The 17,461-nt window shown below is 49.7% G+C and overlaps 1 protein-coding gene, 1 long non-coding RNA gene and 1 other non-coding gene across 3 annotated transcripts; 1 reads left to right on the top strand and 2 right to left on the bottom strand.

The window, feature by feature from the left end:
- Positions 1-3,665: 3,665 nt before the first annotated feature.
- LOC110131369 (uncharacterized) lies at positions 3,666-5,042 on the bottom strand. The gene is made up of 3 exons (XR_002312165.2): positions 4,836-5,042; positions 4,668-4,737; positions 3,666-3,796 (listed from the first exon to the last, which is right to left on the bottom strand). It is a non-coding gene; the product is annotated as an uncharacterized lncRNA (long non-coding RNA).
- Positions 5,043-7,436: 2,394 nt separating this feature from the next.
- Positions 7,437-7,543, bottom strand: LOC139030749 (U6 spliceosomal RNA). Its single transcript, XR_011483151.1, has one exon. It is a non-coding gene; the product is annotated as a U6 spliceosomal RNA (small nuclear RNA).
- A 2,098-nt stretch (positions 7,544-9,641) lies between these two features.
- HMOX1 (heme oxygenase 1) lies at positions 9,642-16,355 on the top strand. Its single transcript, XM_020883926.2, has 5 exons — positions 9,642-9,795; positions 10,961-11,081; positions 13,295-13,786; positions 15,052-15,151; positions 16,123-16,355. The coding sequence occupies exons 1-5, from the start codon at positions 9,773-9,775 to the stop codon at positions 16,251-16,253; spliced, it is 867 nt and encodes a 288-aa protein (XP_020739585.2). The 5' UTR covers positions 9,642-9,772; the 3' UTR covers positions 16,254-16,355.
- The last annotated feature ends 1,106 nt before the right edge of the window (positions 16,356-17,461 follow it).

Below are 17,461 nucleotides of genomic sequence, written 5' to 3'. Positions count from 1 at the left end.
GGGAGAATGAATGGTAAAACAAAAGGGACCAAATTCTAATCTAACAACTAGTGAGTCTAGGTGAAAACATACAGGAATTCTCTGTAGTATTTCTGCAACTTCTGTGTATTTGGAATTACTTCAAAGATAATTTTTTGAGAAAAAAGTAAAGATGAGAAATCTGATGTTCAAAACTCCCAACTGAGAGCAAAGTTTGTCAGATGTTAGTGAGCCTGACCCTATTCAGAGCCATCCAGAAACTTCTAGATAGGAAAAAGGCTCTTGGGGGCCCTGAAAGGGGAACTAGATGCCACTCTCAGACCAAACAACAGCTAACACTCACTGCAGGCTTCCTGTGCCAGGCCCAGCGTTGAGCTTCTAACAGATCTTGAGCTGATTTAATTCTCACCACATCCCCTTGAGCTGATGCTGTTATGACTCCTTGTTTTGCCAGACAAGGAAATAAAATCTTAGTGTTGAAATATATATACACGGTAAGTCATGAATCCCAGATGTGACTGCAGTCTTTTGTGGAAGTGCTGTGATCAGATTGAACTAGGTCCAACCAGGTCTTAGAGCCATAGTCAGGCTCCCTACTGGCCAAGCTTTTTAGCAGTCTGAGCTCCCTAACACTGGACTGCTGCCTGGTCTGGCTGTGGTCTTCAGTCCCTGGACCTGTTAATGAAGACTCGGCAATGTTAGAAAAAGATATTAGTCTTTCTTCATTCCTCACCACCTCAGGCCCAGGATTTCTAGACAGTTCATTGTAGAACTTCAGTATGCTTTACAGCCAGACACACCTGGCCTCCCTCATGTCCCAGGTGAGCTATGTGACCATTGGCAGAAAATTTAACCCTGCTAAGCCTCCTTCATTTAATACGAAGGGATCATTTAATATGAAGGGACTGGATATAGGGAGTGTGTCACGATCCTTGCTATCTTCAAGGATCTTACGGTCAGGATGGAGGCTACTGGGGGATAGGGACCTCAGCCAGGGACCCATAAGGCAAGGGGAAGAACTTCAGGAAAAGTCTGAGCCCAGTTGCTTTGTTTTACAGCTTTATTGAGATATAACTGACATAAAATAAACTCTACATGTTTAAAGGATGCAAACTGATGAATTTTGACATGAGTATACTGGGAAGCTATCTCCACAATCAATGTAATGAATTTATTCATCACTCCCAAAAGTTTCCTCACGGTTCTTCGTAATCCTCCCCTCCAACAAGAGAACTGCTGATTATATTAGTTTACACTTCCAAGAATTTTACGTATTTCTATATACACTTCATATATAATTTATATATGTTAGTCACTCATTTGTGTCGACTTTGCAACGCTATAGACTGTAGCCTGCCAGGTTCCTCTGTCCATGGGACTCTCCAAGCAAGAATACTGGAGTGGGTTGCCATTTTTCTTCTCCAGGGGATCTTCCTGACCCAGGGGTTGAACCCAGGTCTCCTGCATTGCAGGCAGATTCTTTGCCATCTGAGCCACCAGGAATGCCCTATTTATATATAATTCTATATAAATGAAATTATACAGTAAGTACTCTTTTGGGGGCAGGTCTTGCTTCTTTTCCTCAGCAGAACCCTTTTGAGATTTATTCATGTTGTATGGATCTGTGGTTCATTCGGTTTCATTGCTGATTATCCAGTGTATGTTTGTACCACAGTTTGTTTACCCATTTACCTGCAGATGGGTTGTTTTCAGTTTGGAATTTTGCAGATAAAGCTACTGTGATTATTCATGTATAGATGTGGACATATGCATTCATTTCTTGCAAATAAAGACCCAGGAGTTGAATGGCTGGGTTGAACAGTAGGTGTATGTTCAGGCTCTTAAGAAATTGCCAGACTGTTTTTCCAAGTGGTTGTGAAGGAGGAAGAAAACCTTTCCCTCAGCCCTCCTAGGTGCTCCAGCTGGGGCCCCGGAAATTAAACTGAGGGAAGATAAACTGACAGAGAAGCAGAGTGTGTTAACATGCAGAGGGTTCATTCATGTGGGAGAAACACTGTGCTGAGTTAGTCAAAAGATCCTTAGAACTGAGGCTTATGTAGCATCTTAACAGAATAAGGGTGTAGAGAGGTGACAAGATAAAGAAAAAAGAGTTTAGGCCTTTGGGATCAGCAAGCAGAGGGAGGGTAAGCATACGGGGGAACTCGTGGGAGATAAGGGTTAATTTGGAAAGGTTTCTTATGCCAATTCTTTTGGGTGCCATCCCTAGGCTAAGAGGCTAGAGTTGTCTAAGCCTGCTTTCAGACAAATCAGGGGGAAAGCAGAGAAGTGGTTTTCTGACATTTGTTGTTTCTCAGTTGTCTTCAGCTCAAAATAACCCTTAGACCAAGGTAGCATAACCCTTATACCAGGGTGTGGTGGGGCACACTCTGGCCTCTGGCAAGTACCGTTTCATGTTCCCACCAGCCGTAAACGTTCTCCTTTCTCTGCATTTTCAGTAGCAGGAAGAATCAGCCCTTAATTTTAGCCATTCGAATAGGTATATAGTGGTATGTCATACCGGTTTTAACTTGCGTTTCCCCAATGACCTGAGATGCTGGAGAAGACTCCTGAGACTCCCTAGGACTGCAAGGTAATCAAACACTTATTTGCCTTATTATTGAATCATATTGATTCTTTACATATTCTATAGACAAGTCCTTTGTTGGATGTATTTTTGCAAATATGTTATTTTATTAAATAGAATAGGCATCTATTAAAAGATGCCTCTTTTTTTGCATCACAGTTTTTTTTTTTTTTTTTTTTTTTTTAGTATTTATTTATTTGGCCGCGCTGGGTCTTAGTTGTGGCATGCAGGGTCTAGTTCCTCACCAGGGATGGAACCCCAGCCCCCTACACTGAGTGTGAACACAGAGTCTTAGCCACTCAAACACAGACAAGTGCCGGTCACAGTGTCTTTTAAAAACCAAAAGTTTTAAATTTTAATGAAGTCCTATTGTTTTTTTTTTTAATATTTTCTGCTTTTTTCTTTTGGTTGTATTTGAGAAATCTTTGCCAAATCTAAGGTCAGTAAGTTTTTCCTTTATGCTTTATTCTATATGCTTTATAGATTTACCTCTTTCATGGAGGTCTATTTCTGGGCTGAGCCTTGAAAGGTGAGTAGCCCAGCCAAAGAACAGGAGAGAACATTCTAGGCAAGAGGGACCACTTGAACAAAGGCCCAGAGGGAAGGGAGCTTCTGTAGTTCAGGAGTAGTCAGGTATTCCTGAAACTAGCACACAGGGTGTAAGGGAACGAGAGAGGTGAGATCCCTCCTACTGGAGACGTGGCCTGGGCTGAGGGCAGAGGGCCAGACTGAAAATCTTGCACTTTATCCCAAGGGTGACGTGGAGCTAACCAAGAGTGTTAACCAGAGAAGTGCTGCCGGCACCTCAGTTGCCTTATCAGCCAAATCAGGAGCAGGAGGAGGAGAAGGGGAGATAAGGAATGAACAAGTGTTTCATCTTGGGCCCGGGGAAGGCCCTCTTCTCATGCTCTTTCATTGGGGTACCCAGTTCTCCCAGAAGGGAAATGATAATCAACTCCTATTAAATGCTAACATTTCCTGGTGACTGTCATACTGCTTCTGGGAGCTCTCCCTCCCCATTCCTTTTCCGCTTTGTTTTTACTTGTATTAAGGTACAGTTAACTTACAATGTTGTGTTAGTTTCAAGTGGACAGCAAAGTGATTCAGTTATACATCTCTATCTGGAGCTCTTTTATTAGCCATGTTCATCTTTTGTCTGTTACAAGAGGTCCAAACGTTTTTCTCCCATTCTGTCGCTGGGGTGTCAATCTTGTTTATCAGGCCTCTTGCAACCTAGAAAGATTCAGTGTTTTGCAGTCCAGACTGAGGATGGTTTGCATGATTTGGGGCTCGTCTACCTTGCGGAGACCAAGGCTGGGCTCCATATAGCCTGCACACCACCACGGTGTTCCCCGTTCCACCCCATCCCCCTGCCGTCCCTGGGTTAAAGACCTGCTTTTTCTCTTGGATCCGTGCTGGGCGAGGATGCGGACTGGCTACCCCCGCTTGAGGACACCCAGGCGGGGGTCCACTGATTCGCTTGGAAAACCGGTCCAACTGAAGCTAAAGACTTCTCACGGCCACCCACCCCTGTGTTCCCCCAGCCTCCGCGGAGGCCTCGCCTTGGATTTTCACTTTTGGGCCTGAGGAGCCGCAGCCCTGGCCCCTCCCTGCAGCCCAGACCGCTTCCGTTTTCCAGGCAGGCGGAGGGGCGGCGCCTTCGGAATGCTGAGTCTCGGTTTCCACGTTCCCCTCGTGCCGTTTCTGCTGTGTCATGGTTGGGAGGGGGGCGGGCGGAGACGGGAAAGGCAGATTTTGCTGAGTCACCCCAGCTGCTTCCTCAGCCTCCGGCTGGGTGCTTGGCTAAGGGCAGTCTTCCCTGGAGGCAGGAGGAAGTGAAACTTCTAGAAAAGGGTAGAAGCTTCCCATTTCACTCCAGTTTTTGCATCGCGTTTGCAAAGCCCTGTCCCATACATCTCAAAAGGGATGTGCCCAGTGTTAAACTGCTGAAGGTCTCCCATTACGGCCAACTGATCATTCCACCTTCCCAGCTGGTTGAACCCCAACTTTGGAGCTATCCTTGACAGCTCCTCTCACATCTCATTTGCTATCCTTCTAACACCTAAAGCTCTGCCTTTACAAATGCATGTCCTAGGCCACTTACTTCTCTGTTCTTTGAAAACCAGCATCATCTCTCCTTGGATTTGTGTGGTCGGTTGCCTTCTGCCAATGTCCTGTGTCACCCAGAGCAGCCAGTGATTGTTGATCCCAGGAAAACCCAGTGAGACCCCAGCATTCCTCCCCTCCCAGCCCTTGGGTCTCCCCTACTTACAAAGGTCCTAGTAATGGCCTGCAGGCCTCACAGGCTACCTCTCTCCTGCTCCCATCTTCCACCCTGTCCCCTCCCGCTCTCTGCTGCAGCCAGACTGACCTCCAGGCTGCTGCCTGTCCCTGCCAGGTCTGGGCCACCTGGGGTCTCAACTCTTGACTTTTTCCTGTGGCCCCAAACAATGGTCTCCCCACACCTCCCAGCCTGTGGAGCCCACCTTGACCTGACTGACGGCATCACAATCACTGATTGCTTCCCATACTTCCCATCTCTCTGACATCTCCAGCCAGGGAAAGTTCTGTGTTTGCAAGGGTTTATGTGGCTAGACTGGGCCCTTCCAGAGACTCTGCGGTGAATTCCCTACTTTGAGATCTGTGACCTTAATTACATGTGCAAAGGGTGATTGAGGAGGAGATAGGCTCCAGGTTAGACATTTACAACTGGCCTCCTGCAAAGGGTAATGACCCTGTTTAATGATAACAGAACATATTCACAAGTTGTAAGGATTAGACAAGGACATCTTTGTGGGGTCATGATTCTGCCCACCACAGATAAATGCTTACTTCCTGGGTATGGGGAGGATGGAATGGGACCCTGTTGGGAGAAGACTTGGCTCAGAGCAAACTCCAGTGTTTCTTTTCCATTTCCACCTACATTTGTCCTTGGTGCTCTGTACCCCCTTCCTGGATCATTTCCCTGGGCCCAGACTTCATGAGGACACAGAACACCCATGTTCTGTCAAAGTGGGGTTCTAGCCTCTTCAGCTTTGTACCTGCAGCTCCACACATAACAAAACTGGCCCGTTTCAGCTGCTCAAGTATTTGACTCTGCAAGGGAATCCAGAGAGAGGGTGGTGGGTTCTCTGATGGAATAAAGCTTTATTTGGGGGGCAGGGAACTCCCAAGTGGCTCAGTGGTTAAAAAAAAAAAAAAAATCTGCTTGCAGTGCAGGAGACGCAGGTTCAATCCCTGAGTCGGGAAGATCCCTGAGATGAGGAAATGGCAACCCACTTCAGTATTCTTGCCTGGGAAATCCCATGGACAGAGGATCCTGGCGGGCTACAGTCCATGGGGTCACAAAGAGTCGGACATGGCTTAGTGACTAAAGAACAACAACAACTCTTTAACGGTGGGATACTAGGCATCACGCAGGGAGATTGCAGGAAGGATCTCTCTGTTCACCCCATCCTGCTTCCCGAAGCTGTCGTGGCAAATATCACAAACACAGTGGTTTGAAACAACACAGATTTATTCTCTGGAGTTCCTGAGGTCAGAAGTCCTGAAATGGGTGGGCAGGGTTGCACCCCTTTTAGAGTTCTAGGACAGAATCTACTTCCTCAACTTTTCTAACTTTTGGAGGGTACCAGCTTTCCTCGGCTCGTGGTCCCTAACTCCATCTTCAAAGTTAGCAGCACAGCATCTTCCAATATCTCTGTCCTGCTTCCCTCATCAGATCACTTTCTTTATCTGTAACCTCCCAGCCTCCCTCTTATGAGGACTTTTCTGATCATATTAGGATAATCTTCCCATTTCAAGATGCTTAACTTAATCCCATCTGCAAAATCCTTTTTGCCATATAAAATAAGTAACATATTCAGATGTTCTGGGAATTAGCATGTAGACATGGCGGGGGGCATTATTTAGCCTACCACAGGAGGAGAAATATCATTTAAATCATTCCATTGTTTGAGAACACACAAGAGGAAGTCAGGAAGCTGAATCAGCATGGGGAAAGGCCACAGGCTCAACACTGGGACAGAGGAGATACCAGATCAGCCCTAGTCCAGCCCCCTCCGCCCTGGGGTTGTCTGTGTGTGTTTGTGTGTGTGTGTGTGTGTGTGTGTGTGGGGGGGGGGGGGGGTCTGTTCTCGATAAGTCAGGGGCTCCCAGGGAAGAAGCTGTAGTGAGGAGCGAGCCTGGACTCGGAACCAGGAACCCTGGGCCACTGAAGGCTCTGTGTCCTAGGGGGGCACAGCCTGGCGAAGTCACTTTGCTCTTGGATCCTCTGCTCCCCCATGTTAAATATGAGAATGGCAGATCACATGAGCTTTACCTTCTGGGCTTTCTGAATGGACAGGCTGATGGCAAGCATTCAGACTTTCCCACTCTTATCCTGTAAACTCTTGGACGACAAACGGGCCTCCCATAAAAGGGCATGTGATATGGGGTTCAGAAGTATGGATTCTGGCTTCCAAGCGCTGTGCTTTGAATCCTGGCTTGGCTATCACTAGCCATGTGACTTGGGAAAACGACTTAACCTCTTTGTACCTTAGTATTTACATGGACAAAACAGAGATGAAAATGAAAGGGCTTTTGCCAGGATTAAATGCAGTCTTGCACATAAGGGTTCAGTACACAGTAAGTGATCAGTAAAGTTTGACTAAGATCAAAACTTGTAGCTTGGTTCCAACGCTTTCTGGCAACCTAGCTGTATTATCATGTTTATTTACCAGAAAGAAACCTTGTGGCCTATATTCATTCATTCAGTATTGATTGCTACTTACCAGGCACAGTTCCAGGCTCTGGAGATTCAAAAAACAAAACCCCTGCCCTCCTGGAGCTTACATTCTTTTTTTTTTTTTTTTTGCGAGTTTGCGCTTGTCTTAAATATATGGAATGCTTCACGAATTTGCATGTCATCCTTGCCCAGGGGCCATGCTAATCTTCTCTCTGTCATTCCAATTTTAGTATATGTGCTGCCGAAGTGAGCACTGGAGCTTACATTCTAATGGAGATACATGTTTCTAATAATCCTTCTTTCTAGAAAGTTCTTGGCAACTCTTTTTTGAAATCTTCCAGCAGCTCCAGTTCTAGTTCTTACCTCTGTGAATCTTGTGAACCGGTAAATGCCATCCTCTGTAGAATGAGCCTTTCAACGAAAACCATGGAGGTGACTTCTGGGCTCTAGCGGGGAAAAACCATGGTTTTTTTTTTTTTTCATGGTTTTTTTTTTTTTCACTTGTCTCACGTTCTACTGGATTCTGAGACACGACATCCTACCTTGAACTTTTGAAATCCTTGTGCTAGACTGCCTGGGTTCAAACCCTTATCTTTACCTCTCTGCCAGAGTTTCCTCATTTGTAAGATGAGGACAATAACAGTAACAGCCTTATGGAGTTATGAGGATTTGTTATTATGAGGACTATGAGGATATTATGAGTTATGAGGATTTAATCTGTTAATACATGTGTTTAGTATAGTATCTGGCACACAGGAAAGGCTCAATGAATATTGGCTATTAGTATTGTTATCATTGTTCATCAAAGCAGAAGATCGATATATAATTTATACCAAGAGCTAGATTCTTTGGCATAGCCCCCCTCTCTAGAAGACTGAGCCGCCCCCATGCCTCTAGATTGATTTGGTGGCTGAAGTTCAGGTCAGTGATCCTGGAAGAGGATGGATCATGGGCCAGAGCTCTGAGCCTGGACCGGATGGACACACTGACACACTACCTGCCTGGTTCTTCCAGACTGTCTCCAAGCATCAGAGACTTCTGCTTACCCAGGAAAGACCGCCTCAGCTGCTGTAGTCCCCCCATCTGAGAACCCATGCTTGACGGCTGGGCTGGCTGTCTCAAGCTTGTCCTCACATTCCTTCAGAAGTGGAACACTTGCTACCTCTTTTCCAAACAACATCCTTGTCCTGAGTCAAAGTTAAACTTTGTTTTGTTTAATCTAGAATCCAGAATTGTAACTTTGGGAAGGGACTTTGGTATTGTCATTTGCATTGTCATCTGGGCTTGCCTAGTGACCTGCTCCTAAATGATCAATCTCATGCATAATCAATTCAATAGTTGATCACAGGACCAGCTCTGTTCCAGGCCTGGGTGGGTACCGCATATGTGCTTAGTCACTCAGTCGTGTCCGATTCTTTGCAACCCCATGACTGTAGGCCACCAGGCTCCTCTGTCCATGGGGATTCCCCAGACAAGAATACTAGAGTGGGTTCCCATGATGATTTTCCTCCAGGTGATCTTCCCAACCCAGGGACTGAACCCAGGTCTCCCACATTGCAGGCGGATTCTTTATCATTTGAGTCATGAGGATGAGATAACTCAGACTCAATGAGCCCTGAAGATGGCCCTGTGCAGGTGAGCAGGGAGGTGGTCTGGATGACCAACATCATTGTCCAGCTGGGAACCAAGTGCTAACAGGGCCTGAAGGAGACAGGCAGAGACCTGGAGTTTGGGTCCCGTCTTCCTGCTTTATGTGTGTCCACGGTCGTGCCACTTAATCCCTGCCCCCACCCACCACCGAGCCTCATTTTCTCTGTAAAATGGTGAGATCTACCTCAGAGGGTAACTGTAGGGATGAACTATGAAAACAGTACCATCTTAAGCATTTAGTAGGTGCTCAAGAAAGAAAAAAAGGCCAAAGGAAACATGAGGAAGCAGGCTGCCTGCTGAGGGTCCCAGAAGGAGGTGACAATTAGGGAGCAGGCTGGTGCGGGGGTCTGTAGACAGGGTCTGGGGACGGAGTTCTTGACATTGCCCCGAAGCCTCCGGCTCTGAGAAGCCCTGCCTCCCAGCTCTCCGGAACCATTCAGATTCCTGGGGTATTCAAGTACCATTCCTGGGCTGGAGGCTCTGAAAGGGGCAAAATCACACTGCTGCACAGATTTCCAGAAGTTGGGTTTTTTTTTTTTTTTTTTTTACGTCTTGTTTTAAATAGATTGTTTTCCAAGGGTCATATGACCGCTCCTCCTCCGCCCCCGCAGGCCAGGGGCGGGTGGGGCGCCGGCCCCCGCGGGTGTTGCAACGTCGGGCCAGAAAGTGAGGAAAGGCAGGCGGGCGGCGGCCACGTGACTCGCCCCGGGGATAAATAGACGGCGAAGTTGGGACTCGGCACAGTTGCTCTCCCGCCTCCTCGGTCCACTTCTGAGCCGTCGGAGCCAGCGTTCTCGGAGCCAGCACCGACCCTACACCTACGCAGCCGCAGGATGGAGCGCCCGCAGCCCGACAGGCAAGTGCGGGTCAGGGGACCGGCCTCTCCCGGGCAGGGCAGCTCCCTCCTCCCGCAGAGCTCCCGAGACCGAGCCGGGAAGCAGGAAGCGCCCTCGCTGAACAGGCGGGCGGTCACTTGGGGCTTTGGTGTTAGGAGGAGCTGGTTGCCAATCCCGCCCGGTGGGGCAGTTGGAGAGATGAAAGGTGATTGACATGCCTGGCTCCCTGTGGCTGACCCGATGGGAGTGTTGTCGTGGGACCGACTTTGGTTTTGGTTTTGAACTCGTGCGAGTACTTGGAGGTAGCGGTCTGCTTAATCCGGCATCCCCGCGACTGTTGGAGCCTGGGTGACAGAGCCTGGCTCTCTTACTGGGGACTCCTCTTGGCCGCATCCACCTCTGGTTAGCTGCCGAATTAAGGAGCACATCACCTCGGCTACTGAGCCCACGCTTGCAGTATGAGGGTGGCATAGTAGAAGATTCACAGCTAGCAAGCCAAGGTCTCCTGACTAGCTGGAAATTGGTCCTGGGTTTGTCCACCTCTGAGTCTGGCTCCTCCCATCTTCCAAGAATTTGACCAGCATGTACGGAACAGGGGGTGATTTTCTGAAGGAGTGCTAGCCAGAAAGGACAAATGACACTCCTGTGGGAGGTGGATGCGGACATAAGGCAGAAATACTCCCCAAAAGGAACTGTTTCTTTGAGTAAACCTGAGTTTTACTTGGACTTTTTTTAGTACTTTTCTGCGAGCAGAATATTAACAAGGGATCATGAGATCTGTATCTGAAACCTCAGCAAAGTTAATGAGTTAAATCTTGGGTCTAAAAGCCAGTCGAAGCAATTGCAGGTGAATGAGTGTTCACCCTGCTCACCGGTGCTGCTCCCTTCTCTTCTCTATTGAGAATAATTGGCCAGACCTTTCCTGTTGGTTTGGGGGACCCGTATTACACAGTGTTTTAATAACTGAAAAGTGTGGCTGGGACTGCATCTTAAAGGTAGTTGGGAAAGTGGCTGTGTATTAGATGGGAACATGGGTTTCTGCAGAGAAGCCTGATAAAAGCTGAACTCTCTTTTTTAAGTCCTGCAAACAGGCAGGGGTAGCCCTCAGAAGCTCAGCGGTGGAAGGGACTGTGCTCAGAGCCCTGTTCTCCACTCCTTGCTCACCTCTGTGCCTCCCCTCTGCAGCATGCCCCAGGATTTGTCAGAGGCCCTGAAGGAGGCCACGAAGGAGGTGCACACCCAGGCGGAGAATGCCGAGTTCATGAAGAACTTTCAGAAGGGCGAGGTGACCCGAGAAGGTTTTAAGGTATGTGGACTGGAGGTACCAGCCTTGGCAGGGGTGCATTGGGTGGGAGTGCACCCAAAGTGCAGAGCAGTGGTATAAGTGGGTATGGCTCCTGGGGATGCTGAGGGACCCGATGAGCATGTTCAAGGGAATCATTTTACAGGTCATGACATTGAGGCTCAGAGAGTGGAAATGGGGTCACATACCTGGGGTCACACAGCAGATTCACAGCCTGCAGTGTGGTATTGTGGAGTGGCTGGGGCGGGGTACTCTTAAGTGACCACCTAGTGCATGCTTGGCATTTTACTCAATTAATTGTAATCAGTGCTTCAACTTTGATAAGGAAGATGAGGAAGGGAAGGCTCAGAGAGGTTAGGTAGCTAACAGAAGGTCACACAGCCTGTAAGCAAATGGGAGAGGCCAAAATTGAGCCAAGGCTGGTCTTGGTTCAGAGCTTATGCTTCTGACCTAGGACTTACCTGCCTCTGAAGCTAAGAGGGGAGTGTGGGTTCGAGCTGGAGTACTTCCATTCCCTAATAGTAAGGCTACCAGCACCATCTAACCGCCCCACCTACCGAGACCATCTAACCACCCCAGGGTACCTTTTCCTCACTGTGAAATAAGACTTTTCAATGGCAGGGTTTTCTTTTTTTTGGACCACACTGCACAGCATGTGGGCTCTTAGTTTTCCAACCAAGGATTGAACCCATGCTCCCAGCAGTGGAAGCACAGAGTCGTAACTACTGGACCAAGGGGAATACCCAGCATGATTTCCTTAAGTGCCCATTGTATTTGAGGCATGAATTTTTGCTATTACTCAGCACAGTTGTGAAATTCACGCAGGAAGAAGGAAAGCATGTGACAAAAGAACCCGGCAGGTGCTGGGCGTGAGGAGAGGCTTGTTTGGGTTGAACAGTGGGGGTGGGGAGCTGCAGCTCACCACTTCTGACACCCTGCCTTTGGCTATTGGGAGACGCCTCCTACTTCCAGCAGGAGAGGTGCTTCAGTGAAGGGCGATTTAACATGCAGCTCTAAGGGGCTCACATCCCTGGGTTGTGTCCTGTGGGTGTGAGTCTAGCCCTTACTCCTTCGTTCTGCCCCCCACCCCCCTGAAAAAGCTGTTGTACAGTTGCTGTAATGGGATTGGGGCAGTGGGAGTGGGGAGGTGGCCACTGGAGTACCCCATACCCAGCCACTGTATGCTTTGGAGCTTCCTTCTTGGCCCCTGAGTTCAGAGTCAGCACAGAGACCCAGGAGAGGACCCACTGCTCGCTCAGATTGTGCTGATGGAGGTAGTGTGTTTTATCACCACGGTCCAACTTCAGTGCTGACTACCTGGTTGCATCTGGTGCTTTCCCTCTGTCATCCTCCTGACAGAGCCCACCTGCCCCAGCACTCCGTGGTCAGATTACCCTTCTTTGCAAGGAAGGGAACCAAGGCTTGCCTTGTGCAGAGTCACTCGGGCCCCAGATTGCCTAGAGAGGGCGAGTGGTTTTATCCACCACGACCCAGCTGAGGACTGGCTGAGCGTAGTTAGGACCAGGTTGGTCACAGTTGAAAACCCAGGCTGCACTGTACCAGGCTGCCTGGGTTTCTGCCCTGGTGAGAGACCGTGCTCCCAAAAATGATTAAATGCTCAGGAATCACCTGAAAACCTCAATTGGAACATCTAAACTTTGTCCTCTTTCAAACTCAAAACTAGAAAATTAATGTGTAATGGGAGTTACCCGAGCTATGGGGCACTGGGCTGTCCCCCAGCCCAGCGTTCAGAGGTGATGGGGTTCAGAGGGGTCTTCTGGGGAGAACTGTGCTCTGCAGATGGATCCCCAGAGGTCACAAGCCAGAGAGAGGTGCCTGGCATCTCCTGTAAGCACTTTAATTTGGTTACTTTCTCCAGAAAGCCATGCCTGTGCGTGGCTCCATTTCTGTTTCTTACTAGCTTTGTGGCTTCTGTGTCTCATACCCTCTCTGAGCCTTAGTGTCTTTTCTGTAAAATGGGCATAGCCATTCCTTTGTTACACTTTTCCAAGGATGAAGTGAGGATTCGTATTTTTTCCAGTGTGATAAAAGGTTTTTAGGCTCGGACAGTGCACAATGAAGATTTTCTCCTGTGACAGTTTCTCTGGCTGGCAGGAGGTGGGAGCCCAGCCTGGGGAGGTGACAAGGATGACTCTGAAGGCGATAGTGCGAAGGGGCTGGATGCTCTGATCATGACCTGCTTGCTCTGGTTTCAGCTGGTGATGGCGTCTTTGTACCACATCTATGTGGCCCTGGAGGAGGAGATCGAACGCAACAAGGAGAACCCCGTCTACTCTCCCCTCTACTTCCCAGAGGAGCTGCACCGCCAGGCAGCCCTGGAGCAGGACATGGCCTTCTGGTACGGGGCCCACTGGCAGGAGACCATCCCCTACACGCAGGCCACCAAGCGCTATGTTCAGCGGCTCCAGGAGGTGGGGCGCGCTGAGCCCGAACTGCTGGTGGCCCATGCCTACACCCGCTACCTGGGCGACCTGTCTGGGGGCCAGGTTCTCAAGAAGATCGCTCAGAAGGCCCTGAATCTGCCGAGCTCCGGGGAGGGGCTGGCCTTCTTCACTTTCCCCAATATCGCCAGTGCCACCAAGTTCAAGCAGCTGTACCGCTCCCGCATGAACACGCTGGAGATGACCCCCGAGGTCCGGCAGAGGGTCTTGGATGAGGCCAAGACCGCCTTCCTGCTCAACATCCAGGTGAGGGTCTGGGCTGTGCTGCGTGGCCACCCCTACTCCAGTTGCTCTTCCAGGGACATTTCTCGCAGGGTGGGGGGCGGGGAGGGGTCAAGGGTCATGGTTAAGGGCAGGGGCTTGGGGTCCAGGGTTCTAGTTCTGTCACTTACCTGGCGGGGTGATCTTAGGCAAATCCATTTCTTAATCACTTTGTACTTCAGTTTCCCCATCTGTAAAATGGGGATTTAATAGCACTTAGCTCACAGAGTTGTTGTGACTGCTTAAATCAATCAGGTCCCCAAAGCAGGGCATGTCACAGGGTCAGCCCTTGAACATTAGCTACAGTTATTGTACAGTGTGAGCGTCACCATTGTGGCATTCTGTGACAACTCCCCGTGACAACATACAAGTTGGCTGTGTGCTCATATGTAGCCAGGTTGGCACTGCAGGGCTCACGGATGCTGCAGACCTGGCCTACGCCATCTGGGCCTCTCAGCCCAGCCAGGAGGCATGATCCATCTTTCTACAAGTGTCTCATCTACAAGTGTCTCAAATCCAGGGGAAGATGGGTTTTGCCTTGAAGGCGGATCTCTTAGGCAGAGCCGGGGGGGTGTTCCCAGTGGGGGTGAGATTCCTCCTAACCCTGATGTTGTAGAATTCTGTCACTCTCCTCCTATCTGGAGGCCCTGTGGGAACTGGGCTCTTAGTTTATGCTCTCCTGGCTCCTTATTCCCAGCCTGGGACCCCAGAAGAGATTGGTCATAGCACTCGCTATTGAGCAATGTGCGTGCTTTGCATACCGCTAAAAGATACCCAGCAGACCTGGTCAGTCTTCTGAGAAAAGGTGTATCTTTCAGAAAGGTGGTGTAGAAAGAACAGGCGCTTTGGAGCCAGAGCCCCATGAGAGGGCTGGCCCTTGCCACTTGATCTCTGGGCTAGACACCACCCATTGAATCTCTGGAGCGGCAATGACCTGGTCTGTAACCCTGGCTAATGAGTACCACAGAGCATTGAGTGCCTGCTTGGGTACCACTCAAGACATGGTACTTTGCAAAGGGACCCAGCATATGGGCATGAGCGGCCATCCAGAATGGCTATTACTGGGAAGCATTTGGGGAAAAGCAGGCAGGCGAGTTAATGAACTTGTGACATCTTATCTCTTAAGCTGGATGTTCAGTATTTTTGCTGTGATTCTGTCCTGTCCTGCTATTTCACAACCAAACCTCAGACCTCCCATCAGCAGGCCTGGCCCCACCTTTCATGGAGACGTGCCTTTTGTTCTCTTGCAGCTGTTTGAGGAGTTGCAGGGCCTGCTGACCCAGAAGGCCAAGGACCGTGAGCCCTCGCAGGCACCAGACCTTCACAGGCGAGCCGGCAGCAAGGCGCAAGGTGAGGGCCTCCCGGGGGCAGCGTGTGGAGGGCACATGGCCCAGCCGTCTGGCTCTGGTGTCGCCTGACTCTTCTGTCTTCTCCACGGTTTAAATGAGAAGTCGGGGGTGGAGCCAGCTTCCACCGGGATGACCCCTCTGCACCTCAGTCTCCCCAATTCTAGAATCGGGGGGGGGTGGACTGGTTCTAGGTCACTTTTGAGTATTCAAAGATTACTCTGAAGTCATGGCAAGTCTTCCTCCCCCATAGACACAGACAGTTTAGGTCCCTTGGGGGCCTGTTAATGGTTCCCTAGCAGAGACCCCCTGATGTGGGGCTCGGGGCCCAGGGCAGCTTCTAGTTATTCCCCCGCCGTTGATGCAGGGTCCTGTCTCGGGTTAGTCCCTCCCTGAGGCCTCTCAAAGAGCTCTCTAGGGGGTGGTAGTGCTGAGAGAACATGTGGGAAACTTCCAGAGCACCAGAATGCTCCACAGATTCCCCTCCCTCCCCGTGGGCGAGAGTGTGGCTTTGGGAGTCAAGGGAGGGGAGGGGTGAAGCTCGGCCACCTGCTTGGCAGGTCATCTCAGGCCTCTGCTCCTGGTGCCACCATAGCTCACCTGTGCCAGGAATACATGGACCCCTCTGTTGGTGGGCTTTTGCGGGGAACATTGGAATGTGGCCATTCCTAATGAGGTTACCCGGTGAGGGTGAGGGGACTCAGCCCTAATACATCAGTTCTCAAATTGTGGTCCCCTGGGTATCCCTGGAGAGTACTTCTCACAATCTGGCCGAAAATGGAAGAGTGGACAGCTTGGAGAAGTAAGCAAGCTCCCTGTCTCAGGAGGTATCCAAGTAGTGGCTAGAGGGCTATACTGGTTGGCATCTAGCAGGGACTTCACTAGACCGAGCTGAGGCGGCTCTCATTTTTCTGTGAGATCAAATGGCCCTGCTTCCATCCTCCAGGAGTTGACATCATCTCTCTTCTCTTTCAGACTCGGTTCCTGCCAAGGCGTCCAGGGGGAAGCACCAGCCCAGCGTCCTCTCCCAGGCACCTCTCCTGCGATGGGTCCTCACGCTCAGCTTTCTGGTGGCCACGGTCGCTGTGGGGCTTTACGCCATGTGAATGCAAGTGTGCTGCCTCCTGGGGCCATGAACTGTTTGTGGAAAGGGGCAGCCCCTTGGCTGGCTTCCTTATCTTGTGCTTGGGGCTGGGGGGCAGCCGCCAGGGCTCCTACTGTCTCCCTGCGTCCGTCTCTTCTGGATAAAAGGAGCCTGAGACATCTCCACCAACCCAAAGTACATCCAGTCAGTAACCTGAACTTCAGAGTGGGACAAGGGGTCCCCCAAGACCCCTCAGCACTCTCCCCTTCCTGTTCCTGCAGCAGAGCCCAGAAGATGTAGCCAGAGCAACAGCTGTTGTGAACCTCCGAAAGCCTTGGGTCTGAGGTCTCCCTTTTGACCAGCTGTGACCGGCCATGGCAATTTTTGTATATGTTCAAAGATGTTATGTCTTGTGTTTCCGTCTTGTTTTTGTTGGAGCCACTTTGTGTTCCTGGCTCAGCCTGAACTGTGGTATTCTGTTGTGTTCTATTCTGTTCTTGTAGCAGGGTAGGGGTGGGTTGTGGCGGGTGGGGAGGGAAGTGTTTAACAGGACTGTGGCCTTGATTGCTAACTTTCATGTGAAATAATAAACTAAATGGCCTGATAGTAACTTGATGTGATTTTCTTGGGCTCTGTTACCCTTGGGGAACTGACCTTTTTTCCTCACTTGTTTCTTGAAAGTCTGGTGGGTGGAAGGGGTGAAAGTGTAGGTGACAGCTGGTTTGGGATGTTGTGCTCTGTATGGAGGGTGGTGGGGGTGACCTTGAAGCAGGCAGTGGGCACGTCTTTGGGGTGAACCCTGCTTGGTGGAAGACCGCTTTACCAAGGACACGATTCACTGTAAAGCTGAAATGAGCAAATTCTGGAATAAGATCTGTGTCTTGTACAGTGAATCGTAGGGACTGGAGTAAGAACCCTGGTTCAAACCCCTGGTTTTCTTTCTGTAGCTGCCTTTGGGGTTAGGTATTAAGCCTTCTGGAGCTCAGTTTTGTCACCTTTAACACCAATACAGACCCAGCTCACCTGTCTTGAGAAGCAAATGAGATGCATGTAAAATGCCAACAGCACACGATATGAACTCTTATTAATGAAATGAGGGAGATCAGTGTTCTGTGCTTCTTGTTAAGGGATTCTCTACTGCGCGAGTCACCTCACATGATGTAATCTCATTTGATCCTCAGAAAAACTGAGTGGTAACCACTTCTAGAGGGTCAGGAAGGATTTAAACCA

This window comes from Odocoileus virginianus, chromosome 23 (genome assembly GCF_023699985.2).
Source record: "Odocoileus virginianus isolate 20LAN1187 ecotype Illinois chromosome 23, Ovbor_1.2, whole genome shotgun sequence".
Classification (NCBI taxonomy): domain Eukaryota; kingdom Metazoa; phylum Chordata; class Mammalia; order Artiodactyla; family Cervidae; genus Odocoileus; species Odocoileus virginianus.
Note: the sequence above shows the minus strand (reverse complement) of the source record. Positions and strands in the feature narration are given on the sequence as shown.

Excerpts from the sequence above, each read along its gene's own strand:
- HMOX1 (XM_020883926.2), top strand. The coding sequence starts at position 9,773 with ATGGAGCGCCCGCAGCCCGACAG. Across the intron at positions 9,796-10,960 it reads GAGCGCCCGCAGCCCGACAG|CATGCCCCAGGATTTGTCAG; the intron begins GCAAGTGCGGGT and ends TCCCCTCTGCAG. Across the intron at positions 11,082-13,294 it reads TGACCCGAGAAGGTTTTAAG|CTGGTGATGGCGTCTTTGTA; the intron begins GTATGTGGACTG and ends CTCTGGTTTCAG.